The sequence below is a fragment of the Hypomesus nipponensis genome, chromosome 2 (genome assembly GCF_054491055.1).
Source record: "Hypomesus nipponensis isolate SF chromosome 2, ASM5449105v1, whole genome shotgun sequence".
Lineage (NCBI taxonomy): Eukaryota > Metazoa > Chordata > Actinopteri > Osmeriformes > Osmeridae > Hypomesus > Hypomesus nipponensis.
In genome coordinates this window covers 16,249,702-16,272,931 of record NC_140362.1, presented here as the reverse complement: position 1 = coordinate 16,272,931, position 23,230 = coordinate 16,249,702, and the positions used below count along the sequence as shown (strand labels likewise).

At 44.0% G+C, this 23,230-nt stretch overlaps 1 protein-coding gene across 4 annotated transcripts; it reads right to left on the bottom strand.

Moving 5' to 3' along the window:
* Positions 1-414: 414 nt before the first annotated feature.
* Positions 415-22,817, bottom strand: LOC146300999 (collagen alpha-6(VI) chain-like). Of its 4 annotated transcripts, none has more exons than XM_084708575.1 (44): positions 22,699-22,815; positions 20,818-22,348; positions 18,187-18,243; positions 16,273-16,374; positions 15,441-16,049; positions 14,618-15,220; positions 13,871-14,425; positions 12,729-13,349; positions 11,955-12,515; positions 11,235-11,792; positions 10,549-11,121; positions 9,792-10,376; positions 9,301-9,650; positions 9,031-9,109; positions 8,769-8,914; positions 8,323-8,415; positions 7,971-8,024; positions 7,717-7,788; positions 7,594-7,620; positions 7,424-7,468; positions 7,217-7,270; positions 6,917-6,979; positions 6,417-6,482; positions 6,249-6,302; positions 6,097-6,132; positions 5,892-5,954; positions 5,633-5,695; positions 5,476-5,538; positions 5,239-5,301; positions 5,054-5,104; positions 4,895-4,930; positions 4,719-4,781; positions 4,554-4,616; positions 4,325-4,357; positions 4,173-4,209; positions 4,052-4,063; positions 3,448-3,941; positions 3,238-3,334; positions 2,443-3,099; positions 2,173-2,269; positions 1,896-2,062; positions 1,462-1,632; positions 1,090-1,137; positions 415-951 (listed from the first exon to the last, which is right to left on the bottom strand). In XM_084708575.1, exons 4-44 carry the CDS (start codon positions 16,346-16,348, stop codon positions 776-778), a joined length of 8,334 nt encoding a protein of 2,777 aa, XP_084564701.1. In that variant the 5' UTR covers positions 16,349-16,374; positions 18,187-18,243; positions 20,818-22,348; positions 22,699-22,815; the 3' UTR covers positions 415-775. The 4 variants fall into 4 exon arrangements, with proteins under 4 accessions (XP_084564701.1, XP_084564700.1, XP_084564699.1 ...); XM_084708574.1 differs by lacking the exon at positions 18,187-18,243 and having other exon boundaries at positions 20,818-21,014; positions 22,216-22,348; XM_084708573.1 differs by lacking the exon at positions 18,187-18,243 and having other exon boundaries at positions 20,818-21,014; positions 22,699-22,817.
* Positions 22,818-23,230: the final 413 nt, after the last annotated feature.

Sequence of the window (23,230 nt, the reverse complement as noted above, 5' to 3'; positions counted from 1 at the left end):
GCGGAATTAATAATGTTAACATCCTAGCCAAGAGAAATGCAAGTTTTTTTTTTTTTTCTACCACAGCACCATTAATAACGTTTAATAAAACATTTCTAGCAAAGAACAGAATGACACAGAAGTTTGTCTTTCAACACGACAAATACATTTCCTGCCTTTTATGGTTTACATATCTTTCTGAAAGTTATCTTTCAACTTCACCTACTGCTATGTTGACACTGGGCAGGGCATGTCTATCCTGCTGGCTGTAAACATCTGCAGGCTGTGCTTATGTTTCTTGTAGACTCAGAGCAAAGTCTTTAGAGATGTACAGACAAAAAACACGTTCTGCAAACACATTTTTGTCATTGCCAGTAACCAAGGCTTCTAGTGACAGGGTTTAAAGATGACTGTACAGATACACAGAGACCGGGGTTATCAATAGGACATGGTTTATTGTACAACTGATGTAACATCTGAGTTCCAGGAAGATATTGTGTGAACATTTGCAGCTATGTTTGATATAAGGGGCTGCCTCTTGGGCTGGATTGCTTAAGGTCAAATATTTGGAGTAAATATTCCTATTGCAAGCAGCTGCTTAGCCATTACTCGGAGGGGTAATATGTAACAGACAGGCACTTGTCAAAATGTATTTCCTTAACAAAATGTATAAAACAATATAAGATTAAGAAAGGGCCTATGAGTACATATTCAGTGAAAGATCTTGGACAAACCAGAGGAAGGTTTTAGTCTAGTGTCAAGTCTTCACCAAGGGCTGGTTCTGTGGAACATCATCCTAGTGCTTCCTCCGGAGGCACAGGCCCTCACACTCCTCCTGCGTATCAAAGCGGTTGCCGTTTCCTCCACAGCCGCTGAACCAGAAGCGAGAACACTCACTCTGCTGTGTGTCAAAGTACCATTTAACAGTATAGTTCCCACAGGTGCCGACATCCTGGCTGAGGAAACACGAGTCTGGTGGCAGTCATGGACAGAAGAGAGACAGAGCAGAGTGAGGGAGGTTTAGTGTTTTTGTCCAAACATTATGCACATTATTATCATTATTTAACTGCCTTGTTAAATATATTTTAAATGAAAGAGTTCAGTCCTTACTCTTGTCCAGCACATCAGAGTCCTCTTTCAGTAGCATGGCTGTGGGATCTGGAACAAAACAAGTATTACTAAGCTCAAAAGAATAAGCATGTAAAACAGAATGCAATAAAATAGGTAAACAAAACCAAATGATTACAAATATTAGGACAGATACATAGTTTAGATAAATGATAAAAGTAAAGTGTGTTTTAGGATCAGATACATCTGTGTATTATAGAGATGTCAAAGTGTTTTATTTATCAAGTGCACAGTATAACACAAGGTCATTCTGATTGTGGCTAAACTTGATTCTCAGCCCTGATAAGAACCACGCATTCCCTCTTAACACCTACTATATGGTGCTGATATTTGACTGAAAGACACATAACTTACTGTGGGAGTTGCAGGCCTGGAAACATTCGCTTTCCGTACTAAAGCGGTTGGCATTGCCATGGCAACCGCCATACCAGAACGGTGAGCATGCATGGATGGCTTTATTAAAGTACCAATGCTGGACGTAGTCCCTGCAATGGGAGCCCCTGTCCACATCCAACAGACAGTGTACTGAAAGCAGAACAGGCAGGTTTACCAAGGACACTACTAAAGTACCAAAAGCAGTCCTTCAGGCGGTCATGCAACAGACAGTGCAAGGGCCTACTCATGCAATATCTGAAAAGTGGAGGAATAAAGACATGCCTTCAGCCATGCGGTACCTGATAACTCTGTTGTAAGAGACTAGGAGTACCATCCAGTTACTGCTATTCCAATTCAAGTTCACTTTAATGGACAAAAATGGTGGTCTGAACCTAGAACTGTGGATATCACACCATTGAGCTTTGGTCGTGAAGACAGTTCTCCTCCATCCCCCCTGGAATGACTCTCGAAGATTTCCACCTGAGTTGTTTCTGGTTTAGACAGGTAGTCATACTGACTCTGGTCCTCCACTTCCTCCTGCAGCTCCTCCTCCTCCAGCTCCTCCTCCACCTCTGGTTCGCTGAGGAACAGCGAGTAAAAATTCCAAGGTGCTGGTGTCAATGGGGTTTGCTGTCCAACTAGTTAAACACTATATGTCATATGGATTTGAGTATAATGGGAGTTGCCTACCTGTATACAAATATAGTCTGCCCCTGCCCCTGTCCCTGTCCCTCAAGCTGTGCACACTTCTGTCTCAGAGACGGAGGAGGGTAGGTGTTCATACCTCCTACAAATGAGAAGAAAAGGACAAGTCCGAAGCTAAAACGCACGCATTGAAGTCCACACACCACCGAAGACTTCTCAATCAGACGTCACACCTATGAAAAGCTATGCATATTCATCAATTGTATATAAGTTGTAAGTAAATGAGTCGAGTAGGTAAGGGTCATGCTTTCGTACCGTTGAACACGGCCAGGAAGGCTCTGAAGAAGCGCTGGGCATATTCCTGGTCATCTTCCCTGAGCTGGCCCAGATGAAGCAGGTGCTGCTCCAGGGGGGTGCTGGCCAGATGCTCCACCTCCGTGCGGTTGTAATAGCTGCCCACCGTGACCACAAACAGCGCTACGCCCTGACATTTGGCCTGCTCGGAAACGTAGTGCAGCTTGGCCCTATCCCGGTCAAGCGTCTTGTCCCCTACTATGGCCAGGACCATCCTCCTGGTCCGGGGACGGGGGGCCTTGAGCAGCACCTCCCTGAGGGTGAACTCCAGGGTCTGGCCAAGGGCCAGGGACCCTCCCTGCTGTCGAAGGCCTTGGAGAACGTGTTGCTTCATGGCTCTGTGGTCCTTGTACTTCTGGAAGCCAAACTCCAGTTTGGTGGCCTGAGCGGCACCCTGCTGGACGAGGGCCACCCTGGCCTGCCGATTCCCCTGGCCGGGCTGGGGGCTCACTGCCAGCTGCTCCACCACCCTGCCCAGCAGCTGCTGCATGCCAGAGAACTGGTCTGCCTGGACCTCCCTGGAGCTGTCCACTAGCAGGGCCAAGTCCACATCCACCTCCTGGATCAGAGGGGTCTTCATGATGTAGGAGCAGGTGCTCTGCACGGTCCTGCATGGATCTGGGGAAAAAGAGGAACACACTGGATCACACTGCGGAAACGTGTTGGTAAGTCCTCAACAGTAGTTGAAACTGTGAGGGGCTGAGGTAAGATTAGCTGATGGAAGTCAGGAGAGAGGAATGGTAGAGGAAGTTCTACCATAGCAGATGACACATTCCCTGATATTCTTCAGCCCCTCCTCCAGGTTCTGGTTGTCCCGCAGCACCAACAGGGTGGAGCGCCGTGTTTCATCAGCCTGTTTGCCCAACACCACAACAAAAGCACTTAAAGATAATGTTCCATTTCACCATGAGCTGCTACTGGGTCACATCAGCTTCATTACCTCAATTCAGTGTCTCCATTTATTACCTTAAAAGCCTGGAGAACATTTGGCAAACTCCTAAGTGTGATGACTGCTGGGATGATGTTCAGGGCATTAAACTCCATTGTTGCAGTAACAATGGCAGAGGAGTCTTGGGAAGGGCCATTGGAGAAGAAGATGGCTACCTTCCTTATCCTCATCCCCTTTCGAGTGCGTTTGAAGATGTTGTGTGCCACGTAGCGCATGGCGGCGCCCAGGTTGCGTTTGTTGGCCGTCCGGACCAGCGGGATGCCCTGCACCGCCTCCAGCAGCTGGCTCTTGCGCCGGTAGTCCTGGAAACGGATCAGGTACTCTGTGTAGGCACTGTAAGCTACCACGGCAACACGAGCACCAGTCGGACAGTTGCTCTCAGCGATGTTGATGTTGTTCAAGAGAGAGACGAGAGCAGAGCGCATTCTCTCAAAGGCGGGAAGCTCAACATCATCAGACATGTCCAGGGCAAACACCAGCTCTGTGGGGTAGGCTGGGCACCCCGAAGAACCTGATAAGGAGGGAGGGTTAAGAAGGAAGAGAGTTTGGGAGTTTTTACGCTGTCATTTGTTATTAGATGTGTAGGGGTGTATTGGAGAGAAAAATACAAGTGACACATACCTTGGGAGCACGCTGTTCAGATAAGAGATCAAATAAAAATGTATTTAGAGACAGACAAGGCCCTTCTGTCAATGGCAAACATCTTCACTTCTTCCTCTAATACATCACTCGGGCTACTTACCACAGTTGTCACGGATGTAGGTAATCAGCTGGCATTCCTGGAAGAAAAAAATTAAATAAACTGAATCTCTCAAAAGTCAAAGTTCAAAGAGTATTCTGACATTTATTTATGATATATTACTATTTCTATTGAAGACACGGGAATATACTTACATCGGGTCTCTCACCAGGAGACCCTCTAGGACCCTGTGAAGAGAACATAGATAACACAATGTCATAATAAGGAAAATATAACATTTATAAAAACATAATATATAAGTGTACATTTATCAATATCTAAATATAAACAGAACAACAAACAAAATGAACATGGATTTCTGCTTAGATCCCTGTTTTTATGGACCCCCATTTTCATGAAGCAGGTGACCAGCAGCATACTAACCCTGTGTCCCGCTAGTCCTGGGTCTCCGGGCTGTCCTGTTTCTCCTGTTCTGCCAGCGTTCCCCTGGAGACCAGACAGTCAGATATTGTCTTCATACATTTGCATTTGGTGCATTTAGGCCAACCAAATAAGTTGTTTGTGTGTCTGTGTGTGTGTGACACCCACCCCCCTGCCATGGTTGCCTTTGGGGCCTGGTCCTCCTGGTGGTCCAGTAAAACCACCCTCCCCCTGAAACCACAAAGAACAAACAGAAGACATGTCAGCTGACAGGTATTCCAGCCCCATTTCTTCACACCTGCTTTTCCATCAGAACCGATGTGAGAAACCAAGGAGTTACTGACCTGCAGCCCGGGGTAGCCAGGGAAACCAGGTTCACCCTAGGAAGTAAACACAGTCCACTCTTCCTCAATCAGGGTCTGTCTTTATCATAGTCTCTCTTAGTGAATGTGATCCAGACCCACCAAGACACACAGGTATCCAGGTGAAAGACAGTTTCTTACCTTCAGACCCTTGGGTCCTGATGGACCATAACCATCTCTTCCATCCAGACCCTGGTGTAAAGCAGACAGGTCACATGACCCACACATGTAAACACACCTAGACAAACACAACCATAACACACCCACCCCCTACACAAGCACATACACACACACACACACACACACACACACACACACACACTGACCGGCATCCCTCTGGGACCCAGAGGTCCTGTGTCGCCCTTGACTCCAAGATCTCCTGGCTCACCCTGCATGGATGTAAATCAAACTTTTCATGTTAAGGTATTACATTGTGAGTGTGGCTTACAAACTACATGAAATAGTAGCTAAATGAGACAGGACTACAGACGGAAGGAAGACTACAGAGAGCAGGAGGACTACAGAGAGAAGAAGAACTGCTGACAGAAGAAGAAGTCGCCAACCTTTCTTCCATTTCGACCTGGACGTCCAACTGATCCTTTCCTGCCCCCTATGCCAGGTGTACCCTGGAACACAGGATGGGTTAGGGTAAGAGTTAACACCAACCCACTCGGACAGTGTCTGCCTCATTGAGTGGTACTGAGGAGATCCAGAACCCACCTGTGATCCAGGTAATCCTGTGGTACCTTTGGGTCCGTTCTCGCCTTGTTCTCCTCTTACACCCTGAGCAGGCAAGGGATATGGGAGAATGTTTTAACTGCTAATGTCTTGACAGTTTCCTGACAATCCTCCAAATGTACCTATATTAATCTTTAATGCACTGTGCAAACACACATTCCAACAAGATTAAGGTGGGGTTGCATGCATGAGAAATCAAACTTGTCTCTTTGTCAAGCCACATCCTCGCTGAGGTACCTACCTCTGACCCAGAGGGACCCTGGTTTCCAGAGAGTCCAGCAGCACCTGGAGTTCCATTTAGTCCCTGGAAGACAACAAACACACAAACAGAATGTTCTTGTGATGCAAATGGGACTGATAATGCACGGGCACTCGTCCACAACTTTGCAATCTCTACCTCACACACACATGGATTTTGATAGCACCCTATATTTATGGGAGTGTACCTTGACTCCAGTTGGACCTCTCCTACCCTGTGGGCCCTGCAGGAGGAATCAACACACAGTGCTGTTAACAATGCAGGCTGTTCTACCCACTAATGTATGTTGCTGTCTGGGACATGAGCCTGTAGCTGGGTAGTTCAATCCAAAGATCTCACAGGGTTTCCATCGATTCCATCCCCTCCTGGAACCCCGTCCTCTCCTGCATCTCCCTGCATGGCAGAACAAAACATGTTTTATGTGTGTGTGTTTGTGTCTGTGTGTACTGACTGGCAAGTACACATTTACACATACATCCCAAAGTCATCCTCATTGTCATTCTTTACCGGCAAGCCTGAGTTCCCGGACTGGCCTGGCGGTCCACGCTTTGTGTTGCTGCTTCCAGGCTCCCCCTAAAACCACACAAAACTAGAGATAAAACAATGAAGCCCTCATCCCTGTGACTCTTCTGCTTCTAAAGAAATGAAAAACAGCGGGTCCAGTAATAACATTTGCTGACATCCCTGTTGAGGTCCCACACATTTGACATGCTGCAGTTGCAGCATGAATTTGGAGTATCCCTTCTTAAACTCTGCAACTAGAGAAGAGGAACTCATAGTTGCATATTTTCTAATGAAATAAACATTCAGCTTGTGATAAGGGATGACATTTGCAGAAGGAATGCATTCCCCTAAATGCACCACAGGCTGTCAGTAACCACGTACTTATAAGTGGGAGGACTGCGACTGAGACATAAGGACTGAGACTAAAAAAAACATTGTTCACTCATTTTTCTTATGAATTGTGCGTTGGTCTTTTGTGGGTTCTTTTTTCTTTTTCTACTTACAGGATCTCCTCTCAGCCCATGCTGGCCCTTGATCCCTGGCTCTCCCCTAATGCCCCTGGAACCCTGCAGAGGAGAAGCAGACAGGAAGCACCAGTTGGACATTGAGACAAGTTGAGATAAAAGGAAGCATAACATGTACATAAGGTACAATTTCATTAATAAAGTAGGAGTGTTTTCATAAGGGGTACATTCAAGATTAAATAAGAGAGTTGCGCATGAATGAAATGAAGAGTAAAAGTCTGGTAAAAAAAAGTGTGTCAAATGGTAGAACGGTTTAATAGAAAAGCAAATGACAATTACCGGGTTGCCGGAGTCTCCTCTCTCCCCAGGGCTTCCAGCCAATCCTGTCACACCCTGCAAACACGCACCAGAACAGTCTCAGGAAACTAAAAATGTGTCAGTCAAGCATGGGTATCTGATCATTTGATCCCTCTCAATCAAAAAAAAGTGCTCAGTAGCCTAAAATTTATGTTTTCATGAACTACATGCTGAACAGAGGAAGGCTACCTGTTCTCCATTGATGCCATCCAGCCCATGCTCTCCGTCATCCCCCTGTCAGATTCACAAGAACAATCCGAAAGCAACACAGAAATATATGAACTACAGAACACACACGTTTCTTGAAGAGCGGGGGAAAAGAATACAGATGCTGCTTGTCAGAAGACCAGCTCACTCACCTTGTTGCCTCTGTGACCTTGGTAGCCCTGTCAATGAGACAACCATGTATGAGATACCTGCTTACAACTGGTCTCTACTGACTTTGAGTGTGACTCGAGCAGAACAAGACGCGTCTAACTTACCTTTAGGCCTCGAGTACCAGGACAACCCTGCAGACCTTGAGGTCCAATTGGACCTGATGGTCCTCTCTCACCCTGGGGAAAAACACACCAGGAGATAATCCTAGGTCAAAGGTCACCAGCCTGTGGTGGTGTGGATTGGTGTTGTCGGTCAGTAAGACATTCTTGTTTTTGTGTATGCTTTTTCAATACTAAAACCAACTCAAGCAATGGTCCAATCAAGCAGTGTCCTGAGTTGTCTTTAAATAAACACTTACAATCCCTCCCTCCTCCCCAGGGAAGCCTGGGTGGCCCCTCAGCCCTGGAACACCCTGATGAGGAGAGATGAAGACCAGAATAACATGAGCTCATCAGGTTGTGACAAACATAACAGGCATCATCAACTGCAGTCATTTTTGATCAGAACCAGAACTTTCCTGTGACCTCCAGGGGATTCTTAATGACCAACCAGTTCAAGTCTTTAATTTGACATCCTTGAGTTGTATACATTAGGTGAAGTAAAGTTGTGCCACATTTCCTTACACCTAATGTATATTTGACTACATTTTCAATCAATCTCATAATTTTACTTAACTTCTGTCATTATATATATTTACTCTTTCTACTCACCTTTTCCCCAGGTGAACCCGGTAAGCCGCGGATCCCCTCGTGACCGGAGCACTTACACGCCACGTTGCAGCACTCTCTATCAGCTACTGTGTCCTGGGCAGATATAGACATATGGATCATGTGTCAATGCTGTTTTGTTCTATTCTATTTGTCTGCATATCTCATCTCCCACATCCTACAAGCCTATATCTTTGGTTGACCATTATCCTGCCAGACAAGTCAAGAGAAGAACCAGGCTCAACAAAACATCAAGGCTTATTTCGCTCAACACCCTGACATTCAATATTCCGAAATTTTCATTAGTGAACAAAACATTCTCTCAACGAAACACCTAGAGAAGGCAGTCCAATCGATCGCAACTAAACTAAGTATGCTCCAGGACTAGGAGTAATCCCTCAGGTAGAGACGTCTCGGAAGATCCTAGAAAACAGGCATGATTTACTTACTATTTGTTGGTGCATGGTACTGCCCACACTCTGCATGCCAATATTGAGGGGCTGCTTGTAGCCAAACCCTCTCCCAAACTCCACCATCTGGAGGTGCTGGGCATTCTGGACCCCCTCTAAGGCCACAGTCAGTAGAGCGTGGACACCTGCCCCAGAGGAGGGGTGGAAGACAAGTCTCTTTACTGAGCCACAAGTTCGGCATGAAGTAAATTGGCAATATTAGATAGTACAGTAACTGAGTAAAAATACGATGCTTCCTTACCAGAACGACGCAACTGTTCTGACTCTCTCTCCATGTCCTCAACGTTTTCATCAAGTCCATCAGAAAAGACTACAAGCACCTGATGGGCAGGTTAGGTAGGAGAATATGATCAGTTATCAGGCTGGGTTTGGCAGAACTGGATGGGACTAAGTATTAACAATGAAGAACAATATCAAGCATGCAAACTCATCAGAGGTGCTAAGAGTGACACAGATGCAAGTCTGGGAGTATGCAAAAACTGTACAATAGCTTTGCCGTTTAGTGTCTCACCTTCACGCCAGCCCTAGACTCTTTCTGGAACTTCTCCTTGAAAGAGGCCAGCAGAGCGCCATTAAAGCGAGTGGTCTGGGGTATCTGCAGGGCCTTGATCTTCTTTATCACATCCTCATTGTACGGCTCAAAAGAGAAGTCATGCAGAAGTTGTCCATCATCAGCCACCACCCGGTATCCAATGTTGACCCTAACCCTGTCCGTCCTGACGCAGCACAGGCCCTTCAGGTTGGACATGTAGAGGACTATCTCCTGGAGATACCTCTGCAGCTTGGACTGGCCTTCCATGAGCAGCATCGACCCGCTTCTGCGAGAAATATCGAAGCCAACGGCGACATCTATAATGCAGCCTGGAGGAGGAAGACATGCTATCCATTTGAACTGCCTTTCTCTCAAACTTGATTAGTTATGGTTTGAGAAGATGCACAGATAATAGTAGAGAATGAGAGATAAATAAAAGGATATATTTCCTTATTGGAATTTGGCCTTACCTGGTGGATTTGGTGGGGGATTGGGTCCTTCACATATAGTGTTCACCACCCGGGTCTTGATCTCGGCCAGAGAGGGAAAGTCGTCCACAATGAAAACCCTGTCTAATGATCCTGCAATATTCTTCAGCAGTAAAGGATTAAACTTGCTCCCAATACCAATGGCAAACAACTCTATCTTCAAATCCCTAAGGAATTTAGCTTCTGCAACCATATCATCATCAGAGTCTCCATCCGTGATCACCACCAGGTTCTGGGGGACCCCTGACTGGATACGACTCCCTGCTGCTGCTTCAAAGAAACTTCTGGTGAAATTAAGGGCCTTTCCGGTTAGAGTTCCTTGACGAAGTTGTTTAATATCTTTGATGCGGTCTCTTATGCCTTCTATAGTGTAGAACTCATTGAGGTAGAACTCCTTTTGAGCCTCAGTGCTGAACTGGGCAACTCCTGCTCTAACGGAGTTTTCGCTGATTTTGAAGACCTCTATGAGATCTCTTGTGAAGTTTTTCACATGTTGGAATTGTAGTCTCTCGATGCTTTCTGAGCCGTCTATTAAAACGACCAAGTCAGCCTCCTTCGTCTGACACACTGGGAGAAAAGAGAGAGATGTTAAATATCTACAATTGTAGAAAAACATATTCTTAGAGAAGGATCTATTTGTTCGGAAGCAATACTTTTCTCTAAAGTTCACCATTACTCGCCAAAGAGATATCTCAATCAAAAAACAAACATAAAAACATATAGTAAGCTTGTACATTACCTGGTTTCGTAGTGTTGCAGAGGACCTGAGAGATATTGGCGTACAGTGATTCGAGAGCCTTAAAGTCGTTCACATAAAAGATCTTGGATTGGTCTTTGCCAGTCATGGTCTCCAGTTCCGTCATGCTGGCTCCCTCCACTCCGATGGCAAACACCTCGACCCCGTTGTCCCTCAGAGCCTTCGATGGCGCTTCTAGATTGTCACGGTCATGAGCTTTGCCGTCTGTGATTACCATCAAAATCTGCGTCACGTTTTTTCTGCCGCCGTGCGAGGCACCAAAGTACTGCAGGGAATAATCCAGAGCCTTGGCTGTGTAGGTATCTCCCTCCGGTGTCGACAGTTTCCAAATATGCGAGTGTATCTCTCTTTTTGAGTAGTATGTACTGAGGCTGAATGCATTCTCAGGATTGGTGGAGTACATGATGACACCAAATCGTGTCTGCTTCTCCCCGACAGTGGTTTGGTTGATCATGGACACCATGAAGGTCTGCATGCTGCGGAACTTGTCTGGGGTGATGCTGGTGGAGCGGTCCACTAGGAAGATTATATCTGCAACTTCTGTTTTCGTACACTCTGGATTGTAGGAGAGGACAGGAGACCCTTAATATCCCAAATTATTATTTTTTTTTTTTTTTGATGCACACTCCTACTCATTATGTCATGGTGAACAACCTCACATAACTCACCTTTTTCTGGATCACAGATGGACAACGCCAGTTGCCTCTCCAAGGCTCTGAGCCCATCGAAGTCTGCCACAGAGTAGACCCTCTCTTGTGTTCCACTGATTTCCAAAAGCTGAGTAGTGTTGGCATTGTCAACTCCAATGGCAAAAATCAACACCCCCTTCTCCCTGAGAGCTTTAGCAGGCACTGACACCTCATCCTGGGCTTCACTGTCCGTCACAAGCAATAAAAAACTATTTTTGTCCGGGCGACCGCCATTTGAGGGGTCAAAGTACTGTGAGATTTCAGAAATTGATTTTCCTGTGAGTGAGCCTCCCCCCATCTGCTGCATGGAGTCTATGGCATTCTCTATACTAGGTTTGTCATACAGTTTGTTCAGAGGGAACTCCAACTTTGAATTGCTGCTGAACTGCGTCACACCAACGTGCACTTTGTCTGGACCGACAACAGACCGCCTCACCAAGGACTTCATGAATTCTTTCATTTTCAGGAAGTTCTCTGGGTTGATGCTGGTTGAACTGTCTATCATAAAGAGCAGGTCAGCTGCTGCACCCTTACACGCTATGGACAGAGAACAGAAGTGGGAATCATGTTTAATACAGCTCATCTTGCAATCAACCATGTGGCTAATTTTGCAATTGATCTCTAGCTCAATAAAACTTTATATACTTCCTGTATGATTATAGACACAGTAAAAACTTTTCTACAGACAGGGTCACGTACTGTCCTCTGTGCAGATATCTGTGATGATTTCGTCCTTGATTGACTTCAGAGCATCAAAGTTGTTGACAAAGAACTTCCTCTCAGGTGAACCTGCAATCTCCAGCAGCTCAGTCGGGTTGGCGTCTTTCACCCCAATCGCGTAGATTTGAATCTTCTCGTTCCTCAGAAGCTGTGCTGGTTCCTTCACCTTGTCTGCAGACTTCCCGTCTGTGATAACAATGAGGTACTCTGGGACTTTGGCTCCCCGTGTAACTTCTGCTTCTTTGAAGAACTTGTTCATAAAACTCAAAGCCAGACCCGTATTAGTTCCACCTCCCCTTTGGATAATACGCTCAGCTGCAGCCTCTAATGTTTTGCCGTCTTTGTAGGTTGTCAAATCAAATTCCAGTTGAGGTTTGTCTGAATACTTGACCACACCTACTCGGACATGCTGCGGGCCGATGCGCAATGTGTGTACAAACTCAATTATGAATTTTTTCATGTCCTGGAAGTCTTGTGGGGTGATGCTTCCGGAATGGTCAATCAGGAAGAAGATGTCAGCCTCCTCTGTCTGCTTACAGCCTGAATAAGAAACAAAAGTGTGTCACTTTGCTGGATTTTACTTTGTTGTTGATCTGAAGCAAAATAATATTAATAATAATAATACAGTGATAATAATCCGCAATTTCAATTAACAGTTTTGAGGTAATAGAAGCCAACGCAAATCCATAGCCGTGATTTCACCTGATATGTTCTCTGTAATGTTATCTCACAAATAAGTTCAACTTTGCTAACCTGCTTGGATGCTGTATTTCCTGGCACTGACAGAGAATTCTGAGCGGAGAATGTTGTAGCAAAGGCTCTTCCTCAGGGTCCTTTCCAGGTTCCCCAGCTTGGCAAAGCTGTCCACGTTGAACATGTGAGATTTAGGAGGATGTGAAACTATCGCCTTCAGCTCTTCGATGTTGGCGTTTTTTACTCCCACGGCATAGACAGTGACGCCAGCTCTGCGAAGGGCGGTAGCTGCAGGGCTCACTTTGTCCTGAGACTTGCCATCAGTTATGACCACAGCCACCTGCTGGATACCAAGGTCAAGCCTGCTTCCCTTATCCTTAACAAAAACATTCTCTTTGGCAAACTTCAGAGCAGCACCCGTGAGGGTACCACCCCCACGCTGGGGGAGGATCTTGATGAACTCCAAAATTTCATCCTTATTGTCAAAAGAGTTGAGGTAGACGTGGGCAGTAGCCTTGTCACTGTAGAGGACAATGCCCACCCTCACTTGTTTCAAACCCACGTCCAAGCCTTTCACAATCTTATGCAGGAAGCTGCGAATCAGATTAAAGTCTTCCGTTGAAATGCTACCAGACTCATCAACAATAAAAACGATGTCTGCAAATTTGGCTGCCGCACAATCTGTAACAAACAAACATCAGTAAGTGTCTCAGTCTTGAATATGCTTTCATCTCTTTACACATATTTTTTCAAAACTGAGCACCATTAGTTTATTTAATAGTAAACACATTTTTTAAAGTAATTTATGAAAACAATTTTAAAACTTGTCATGCTCAACTTGCTATTAAAGTATAACTAAACTCACACATTTCCACTTAGTCTCACCCCTTCATATTCTTAAAAATGCTGAAAAGTGGAGTGGAGTTTTTTTCATTAAAATGCTTGTTGGGATTTCCTCAGATGCTTGAAGTAATCCAAGACAATTATCACACACAACCCCTCAAACATGAACTTGCACCTCACAAATGTATTTTAAGGTTTTTGATCACGAGGGGCAAAATACACTGTTTTTACCACCAAATAATAAAAAGTTTCACCAAGATTTGTCAGAATCAAGATCAAGATTGGGGAGTACCAATGCGTGAACATGAAGTTAGACAAAAAAATAGGATTTGTAGTTAAGTTGTTTTTTAGACCCTCACCTGCACTCATTACGATCTCCTCCTCCTTCTCAAAGAGTTTCCTCAGAGTAGATACAGTGTTGGTGTCCTGGGACATATACACATGTGGTCCTAAGAACTTCAACTCTGTGACTGATTTTGGATCAGTAGCAACAGCCACCACAGACACCCCTTCAGCTCTGACCAGACGTGACGCTCCAATAACTGGGTCATTCGAAAGCCCCCCTGTCAACACAACAAGAAACTGACGATAGCCTTGGTTGGCGCGTCCCCCGTCTGATTTGTTAAAGAACTGTGTTCTGGCAAAATCCAAAGCGCTTCCCAGATTACGAGGCCCGTTCGGGCGAATCCGGAATCGACGCAGTGCATTTACTGTCTGCTCCTTGGTTTGATGGGCGTTCAGAAGGAACTCTACTTTGGTTGTTTGACCAAACTGTGCCAGACCAATGCGATGCTGTTCTGCGCTGACTTCCATGTTCCCCAGTTTCATCAGTAGATTTCTGACCTGCTGAAAGTCTTTCTGTGCCATGTTGCTATCCACAAGAAAGAAAATGTCCGCAAACTTTGGGACCAGAGCTGATTAAAAGAAAGCAATCGAAGAAGATAAGTCATTATATGGTGTCATCATCATAAGATCATACATTCGTAAAAATGTGTTTCTGTTTTCAACTAGCTTGTGAAAGCTTTTTACAGTAATATGAGCAATAGAAATATTGATCACATGACTGTATTTATGTAGACATAACACACAGAGGTGCTTTCCCTCACCCTGCCTCCGGGTTTCCATGGAGATGCACACAGTCTTCAGCATCTCTTCTGACCTCTTCTGAAGCTGATGGTAGCTTCCAATGCTGTGGAGGAACCACTCGTGCGGCTTGTTAGCAATGGCCTTCAGCCTATCTGTGTTGGCTGCCCCTACCCCAATAGTGAACACGATGACTCCCTCCCTCCTGAGAACCCGAGCTGGTTCCGCCACATCATCAGATGAATTCCCGTCGGTTATCACCACAGCAATCTGTGGCACACCCTGCTGGGAGCGGCTCCCGGCGGTCTTGGTGAAGTAATTGGTCTGGAGGACGGTGAGAGCTTTGCCGATGGCTTTGCCAGAAGAGGTGCCTCCAGGCCGGTAGGCGAGATTGTCTACTTTCTCCAGCAGGTATTTCTTATCTACAACATCTCCCAACAGGAACTCCTGATGGGGCTCGTCTGCAGTGTACAGCACCAGCCCTACACGGACCTGTTGTTCGCCGATCTCCAGACCTTCTACAAAGGTGTGAAGAAACCCACGGAGCTCCTGGAAGTTGGGGTCACCGGCGCTGAAGGAACCGTCCACGAGGAAGACGATGTCGGCTTCGGCGGCTTTGCGACACTCTGGAAACACAGGAGAAGACAGGTTTTTTGCATCATACAGTACCAGTCAAAAGTTTGGACACATTTTCATGGGAAAATGTGGTACTGTATATGTGTCTATTTGTAAGTTTGTAAGAGGATGGGCTGATATACAAGAAAGTCCCTCGCATTAGGGGGTCAGTGAAGCCACAATGCTGGTGTAGCGATCTGTAGTGATCATGGTGGTGTGGTAATCCTTTACCCTGGGCCACCTGGGTCAGCTGTCGTTTGGCCTCTTCAACTGTGGTACACAGCACCTGGACGATACTCTGGGAGATTCCCTGCAGCGCTGCAAAGTCGGACACACTATACACATGCTGTTCATGGGGCTCAGTGGCAATCTCCCTCAGCTGCTCCTCATCTGCGTCTTTGATTCCGATAGCATACAACGTGATCCCCTGCCTCTTCAGAGCGAGGGCTTGCGGCTCCACGTTGTCCTGCGATTGGCCGTCAGTGATCACCACGGCTATCTGAGGCACATTATTGGCAATCCTACTCCCAGCTTGGTCTACAAAGTGGTTCTGAAGCATGAAGTCCAAACCCAGCCCGGTTTTGGTTCCACCGCCCCTGTATGGCAGTTTGCTGATGTACTGGAGAACATCCTGTTGGGTCTGGTAGGAGTTCAGGAGGAACTCTGTGTGTGGCGTTGTGCTGTACTGGACCAGGCCAATGCGAACATGATCAGGCCCCACCTCAAAGCTGTTGACCAGCGTGTAGAGGAACTGGCGGATCTGCTCAAAGTTTTCTGTTCCTATGCTCCATGAGCCATCAACCAGGAAGACAATGTCAGCCACCGCCTCCTGTGTGCAGACTGGGAGGAGAACAAAGAGCATCAGCCACGAAAAATCCAATTTTCCTGTCAAAACCTATTTCATTTTTGGATTTTTCATTCCATAATCTCACAGTTTGAAAGAAATACAATGTTTCAGAATCCTCTGATTCAAAACAAGTATCATGAGCTGCTGCACGGCTATTTAATTATAGGATTGAGACTACCCCAGAGTACCACAGACAAAACACCAATCCATTCTCACCTCTTTTTTGCGCACCACTGACCAGAATACATCCAGCTGTGATGATGAGCGCCAACAGACCTCTTGTCCCCTCCATGATGGACCCTTCTCCAGTCACTCTCCCTGGAGAAAACCAGAGAACAGTTGTTACATACATCAAAGTCATGGTTGACAATGTGATTTAGTATATCAAAGGGAAACATGGCAAAGGGCACTGAGAAACTTTGAATTGCAAATAAAAATAACTAGCCAAAGGGAGGATAAGCACTTCAGAAGCCACAATGTCTTTGGCGTGTGAGTAACACAGCCTAACCACATTTCTTAAATGTTGGATTCACAATGTTGGGACTTGCACAACTTCAATTGTTGTTTTGACTTATACAGAAAACAATCTGACATCCAATGCCTTGAATTTATATCTCTATCTGTCTATTTGCGTGACATAATTTAGCAACAATGTGCATGATGTGATAAAGCATCATCTCCCATCTGGTTTCTATCTTTAGATTCTCAGCAAATCTGTAACTGCAACAAACATCACTAATCATCTGGCTTCTCTTGCATCAATAAAAAGTTGCTGGGGGCTTTTTAACACCATCCTTGGCCTTCCAAAATTAGGTTTAAGGGAGATGCTACATTTACAAGAAAAAAATGGTTTTGATAAAGATCTTATCTTTGTCCAAATTCCAATGACAATATTGTCTGCTCAGGCCTCAGATAAATATGACATTAGGAAACCAAATATAGACTTCACTAGTGTTACAATTCTGAAAAAAAACAATGCCTTAGGGGAAATGTTGAGTTCATTCCCCATGCGAAATGTTGAGGTCGTCCAGAGTGTTTAGAGGCCTTGTCAGTAGTTAATCACAAAGTGGGAAGGTTGTACTGAGGCCAACCCTTGAAGAAGCAAACTTGTTTCATTAAGGGTGTAACTATATTGTAAATATTTGTTATGTTTAGTTCTTATTAAGTATTAACCAGATGTTCTTGTGTGATGTTTAAACAGTATTAAACCTAATTTGATTTCTTTGGCCCTTTTTACAAACAATATCACATAGGGCTTCACAGACGCCCATAGAACTGCACAGGGTACACCAAAGTAAAAAGGCTGGAGATTTCAGATGCATGGTTCATCCCAATGTCGTAACCCAACCCTGGTTGGCTACTTCTAAGGCAAGCACACCCTATATGGCAACAACAAGGATTGTTTGAGAATTATGCTCTATCATTCAACCTAAACAACCAAAGACAGTATTAATGCAACAGTGCAATAAACAAGGTCTGCCCAATACCTTTCACCCAGCTGAAGTGTTGTTGGGTTTGAATATGTCACCGTCACAACAGGTGGAAGACTTCACATTTATTGTGTTGTTTATAGATCTTGTAGAAAACAAGGTTGCATATCAGATTATTTTTTTTTAAGCGTTATATTTAGTCATTTAGCAGACACTCTTATCCAGAGTGAATAATGCTGCAGAAAGTGCAAATTCATGAAATCCAAGTTACATGGTTATGTCGTTTTCTAGCTAGCTATTGCTAATTTCCTTTGCATGGTCATCCCATATTATTTGGCTTTAAATGGGTCACCAAAAAGGGGATTATAGTGTTACTCATTGGTGTATCCAGTCAAATTATTTATAGTTTTAAGTTCTTTGCATTAAGTGCAGGTGGTGAAACTGTATATATTCTTGTCAAACAGCAAAACTATCTGTGTATTTTCAGCTCTAAACAACTCAATGTTTTCAAAAACGTTGTTAAGATGAATCCAAGATGGATAACACCCAACCCCAACCATATAAACAGGAAACCATAAACACTGACTGGATTAATGGACCTACAATTCTGCTTGGTTTTTAGACAAGAACCTTGAGGTGAATTATCTTATGTGTTTAGGGGCTGTGTGTGTATGTGTGGGCCTGTGTGCATAATACTTACAAGTTTATCCCTGTAGGCATGCACTGTACGTCCACATGAATGTGTGTGTGGTCCTTCCTGTGTAAAGGGAAATGACCCATCCCCTTACAGCTGCAAGTTTACATGGCTGCACATCGTGCACTGAGTTTAAATTCTAACTAACATCAAACTTACACTGAACAGTCTTCCTGACCTGACAATTACAGTTGATAGTCAACTAGACCTGCATCGGTTATGTTCTTCCAAATTGCATTCTGTAGAGAACATCTTGTTAAGCCACTATCTTCAGACAGATTTCTGGGAATAGGGGCCCCTAAAAGCCAGGTTAATGAGGCCTATAACTTTCACCCGTGCCGAAGTGTCCTCTAAACAGAGTTTCTCACTATATAAAGAAGGGGGGCCACCAGACTCTCAAATAACTTCTAGTGATGTCATCTAGACTGTGACACTAGGTCTATTTGAGCTCAGAATAATATCTCTGTAAATTATGTGTACCTCTCAAAACTCATCCATGTATATAATTATGTAGCTAAGGTTGTATCGGTAAGGCTAGAATAAGTACAAAAGTAAGTTTAACACACACATGAACACAGAGAGAGGAGAGACACAGCAATATAGAGAGAGATGCTCAGGTTGTTCATTTTCTGGTCCTACATGTACTAGGATAAGCACAAGATTATGTTTTACATAAACACAGAGAGAGAATCCTGGCTGTTTATACATAAAGAGTGATGCTTAGGATGTTCATTAACGGATTCCAAAGATACTGTGAGGTTCTAAATCTTACCTACTTTACGCAACCTTGTCAGTACTGAGTGATATTAGGGTTTGGACAATATAGTTCTATACGACTACACAACAATAAACAGTATTAATTAGTCTACTATAAAAACTGACAGGGTCAAATAAACTAAGTCGCTTTGGATAATAGCCTACTGATCTGCTATACTACAAAAATGCATAACGGACATGCGCAACTGATCATCAATAAATTAATTAACTAATAGTCTAAGTATCTCAGAAACATGTACATAATGCATTTTAGAACATTGAAACTTTAAATAACAAAAGGTTTAGCTCAATGTCCAATCTAAACGCTAAAACAACAGTGTCACACACTATGTATTAGACATAGACTAGACGTTTGTTAAACTTCGCACAAATCTTTGCAGAAATTGGTAATGCATGAAACCATATGCATTACAAACAAACAAAACTTGGCAATATAAAAGCACCATAGACAAACCTTCAATGAAAAATCTGGCAGAGAACAAATCCATGCAAAACACTTCTACGTGAAAATTGCGTGTACTTACCGTATGGGGCTGGTAAGTTATCTGCAGCGCGCTAGCGGAAATAGACCCAAATTATACTGTTCTGCCACTCCTCACACCCCGCCCAACCCAGAAACCTGGATGATGTTGGGTGGTTCTTGGGAAATTGGGGAGTTCTAGTTTCAAATCAATTTCTGTAGTCAGATATATAATAGGGTAAGAAATGAATGTCAGCTTCGTATTATATAGTTTACGCCAATCCAAACTGGATCACAGGATCTATCTTGTGATCCTTAGCCGTGAATTTTTATATTCCCATTTTAATTGCATTTCAGAATGTGAGGGAGAAGCGAAGACATGTGAAAGGGCGCTAGCAGGATTCAAAGTTAAGGTTAAAGTATACGGGTGATTACAACAAGGGTGAGAGTTGCACTATCCTGCAATTACACTACAAATAACATTTTGCTATCTCACCACAACACAGAAACCCTAAGATTATTGGATTTGGGAATTTTTGTTTGTTTATTGCTTACACCAGAGATCTGTGCAATCTGTTTGTGCACCCTTGTACTTTAGTTTCCACCTTTATGGTCTTGTCAGATGTCTTTGTGGATTTTCTGAGATAGACTTGCTTTGCAGAGAAATAATCTGCTGAGAGATGGACAGCGTATTTAGCTGAGCTGATGTATGTGTGCTGGTATGAATGCTGGATGCACGTAGATGAATGTTTGGCTCCAACACTTCCCCCTCATGGAAGGGAAAGCTGGGCAGTCCAGATAGGTTTGAATGACATGTGCTTTGAGATGTGAAATTATTTTGATTGATTGTACATTGCCATGGTTTGTTTTCAAGTACACTACCAATCAAAAGTTTTGTATAGAAATGTAAGCAGTTCAATTCCCACAAATAACCTGAAATTGAAAAAAAGTTCAAAACACCAAACAGAACATTATAACAATTTCAAGGTTATACAACATTTTCAGGGAACAAGAAATGAGTTCATAACGAGCAGGGACCACCAATCCAAACTACCCCTGGTATTTAATTCATTAATCTTCTTCACAGTCAATCTGAAATATTCTGGTAGAACAGCAGTCTATTGCCAGTTTTACAGTAATGTGGAGCGGGTGTGCAACAGGAGCGTCGTTTGAGAGCCAGCAGCTTGTCCTCCTCAGGGATCCCCTGCAGGGTGTCATTACAGGACGGGACACGAGTAACCATGTCGTCTCCACACACTGCTCATTTTAATTACTTATTTTTCATTCTGATTTAGAAACTTACATTTCATACAAACCGTCCATTACAGTTCCGTCTAATAATTAATACACCTCGTATTTTGCCCTTTATTTACATGACCTTGGATTTTGAGTGACCTTACCTGCAACAGCAGCTCCTTGAGCAGGTGGGTGATGGCCGGGTCGTCTGGGATGGGGCATTCTGGGATGGAGCTGCTGCGCTTTTTCTGCCTCAGCAGCAGGTGGCGGGAGAGGCTGGAGATATCTTTGGAGCGCAGACAGTAGTCGAAGATGGAGCAGAGAATGTCCAGAGCCCGTCTACGGAGAGCCTGTCGACTCCCTATAAGACCCATTGTACCAAATTTGGTTGCAGTTCCACCAGAGTTCCACTGGGGGTGATCGCCAGCGAGTGCAAAATGATTGGCAGTCCATGGAGCTAAATGGCTAAATGTGTCTCTTTTGCCTGATTGTCGTTCTCAAATCTCAAATTAGATGGTAGTTTTTGCATGTTCAACATGGGTTATAGATCGAAAGTTGAATGAACAAGTACTAAAGTCCTTTTGATTTCTTACAGGGTGAGTCGTTGTTGCCCATAACATGCTAGCATTCTGCTAATGAATACTGATTGGTTAGTGAAGGACTGACTACTACCAGAGATCCTGCTTGATGGCATCCGAAGCGAAACCTGAATGTCAGAGCATTAGCAACAACATTAGCAAGCCAAAACTCTTTCTAGCATATGTGTTGACAGGGAGAGCCTAACCTGTCAGCTGTGTTGTCGTTGCCTCGATAGAAAAAAGGAAGTGACCAGAGCTTGTCGTAAAGCTCTGGTCGTACGCTGCGTATGACGTCATTTACATTTTAAAAGGCTTTTTAAGACAAAAAAGCAATAAATAGACCTAGCCTGCCTCTTCCCTCCTACGTACTTCCGCTCAATTTTCATTTTGCTTCTGCACTGCGTCTGGGCTTGAGGTATATTGGTCAGATGTTCCCGGTAAACTTTTTACCAGTCCAATCAGCGAACAGAGGGAGTGGCTGAGAACAATGACGTTTACGTTGTGCTGTTGTTTGAGTTGTAATTCCGTAATGGCGGCCGAGAAAGATGTGGGCAAAGCCATTTGGTCTGTGGCAACGATGCCGAATATCCAGAAGTTAAAGCCAGAGCAAGAACAATCTTTGATACCCACGGGGTTCATTTGATTTTCCAGCTAGCTCAGTTAGTGGTGAAGGAGTTCGCTAAGGCGAACACTAGCAATTGTGTCAATACTATATTTATATTTAATTTAACTATATTTAATTGTGTCAATTATTCTCTGTGATGTCACAAGGAGGAAGGTTACCTCCCCTTTCTCTGGCCCACTCATGAGAATCTAAGCTATGACCATGCCTGTGTGATATCGTTTTTTCTTTGAGAGACTTCATGGCTTGCAAACGAACAAAGCATAACAGTTACTCAGTGTTTTTTTTTTTTTAAGCCTTTTTTTAGTTTTTTAGTGTTGGGGAGGTTCTGTGTTGGCTCAATGGTGTGTGTTAGTTGTCACCATGGAGTGTCGGTAAGAACACTGGACGATGAGGCACAGGCTTTCTTTCCTTTCCTTTACGTAATGAACTTGATGTGGTAGGTATATTTTGTGCTTGTGAGTTTATGTGTTTGTATGTATGTGTGTGTGTGGTCTGAAACAAAGAAAATATACAAACTATAAGTGATACAAAGTAAACATATATATATATATATAGATATATATATATATATATATATATATATATATATATATATATATATATATATATATATATATATATATAGATATATAGATATATATACAGTTTGTAACAAGCCCGAAATTAAGGCACACCAGTTGAACAGATAAGGCTAAACTAGCATCGGCAGTCTATGCTAATGTTCACACCGAACCTCTAATTGCAACTGAACGTCGAAGGGCTATCTCCGCTTTTCTTGACATTATAACATGTACAACACAGGCATAAACCAATACAGAACAACAAAGCAATGACACACTTACTTCGTATTCATTGACGCACACGAAAAACAAATGAAATTGTCAACTTCCTCACTGTACAAACACAACGAGCATCTCTCGCTCCCATGTCGATGTCTAACGCTCTCATGTCAATGTCGTTGATGTCTCTCACGTGCACAGAGGATGCAACATCACGTCTCGCACTCGGCCAAAGGCACGTGTCCAATCGACTCTCTTTTACAAGTTCTCTCATCTGAGCCTTTGAAGAACCAGTGTATTAATTGTATTTTCTCTGGAAATGTGCCCACACAACTTCCCAAAGTTTTGTATGGCTGCGCCAAACATTTCATCCACGACTGTTTCCTCAACTTGGGCCAAAGCTGGCCCTGCTGACCTTCTTAACTTAACTAATGCATTTAGTTTAGGGTGTCAGATGGCTGAGCAGTTAGGGAATCAGGCAATTAATCAGAAGGTTGCCGGTTCGATTCTGTCCGTGCAAATTGACCATTGTAGGCACTTCACCCTACTTGCCTCGGGGGAATGTCCCTGTACTTACTGTAAGTCGCTCTGGATA

Coding starts and splice junctions, on each gene's coding strand:
- LOC146300999 (XM_084708573.1), bottom strand. CDS start 20,875: ATGCCCCATCCCAGACGACCCGGCCATCACCCACCTGCTCAAGGAGCT. Junction 4,931..5,053: donor CAGGACCCAAGGGTCTGAAG/GTAAGAAACTGT, acceptor TTTACTTCCTAG/GGTGAACCTGGTTTCCCTGG. Junction 952..1,089: donor CTCTGATGTGCTGGACAAGA/GTAAGGACTGAA, acceptor GACTGCCACCAG/ACTCGTGTTTCCTCAGCCAG.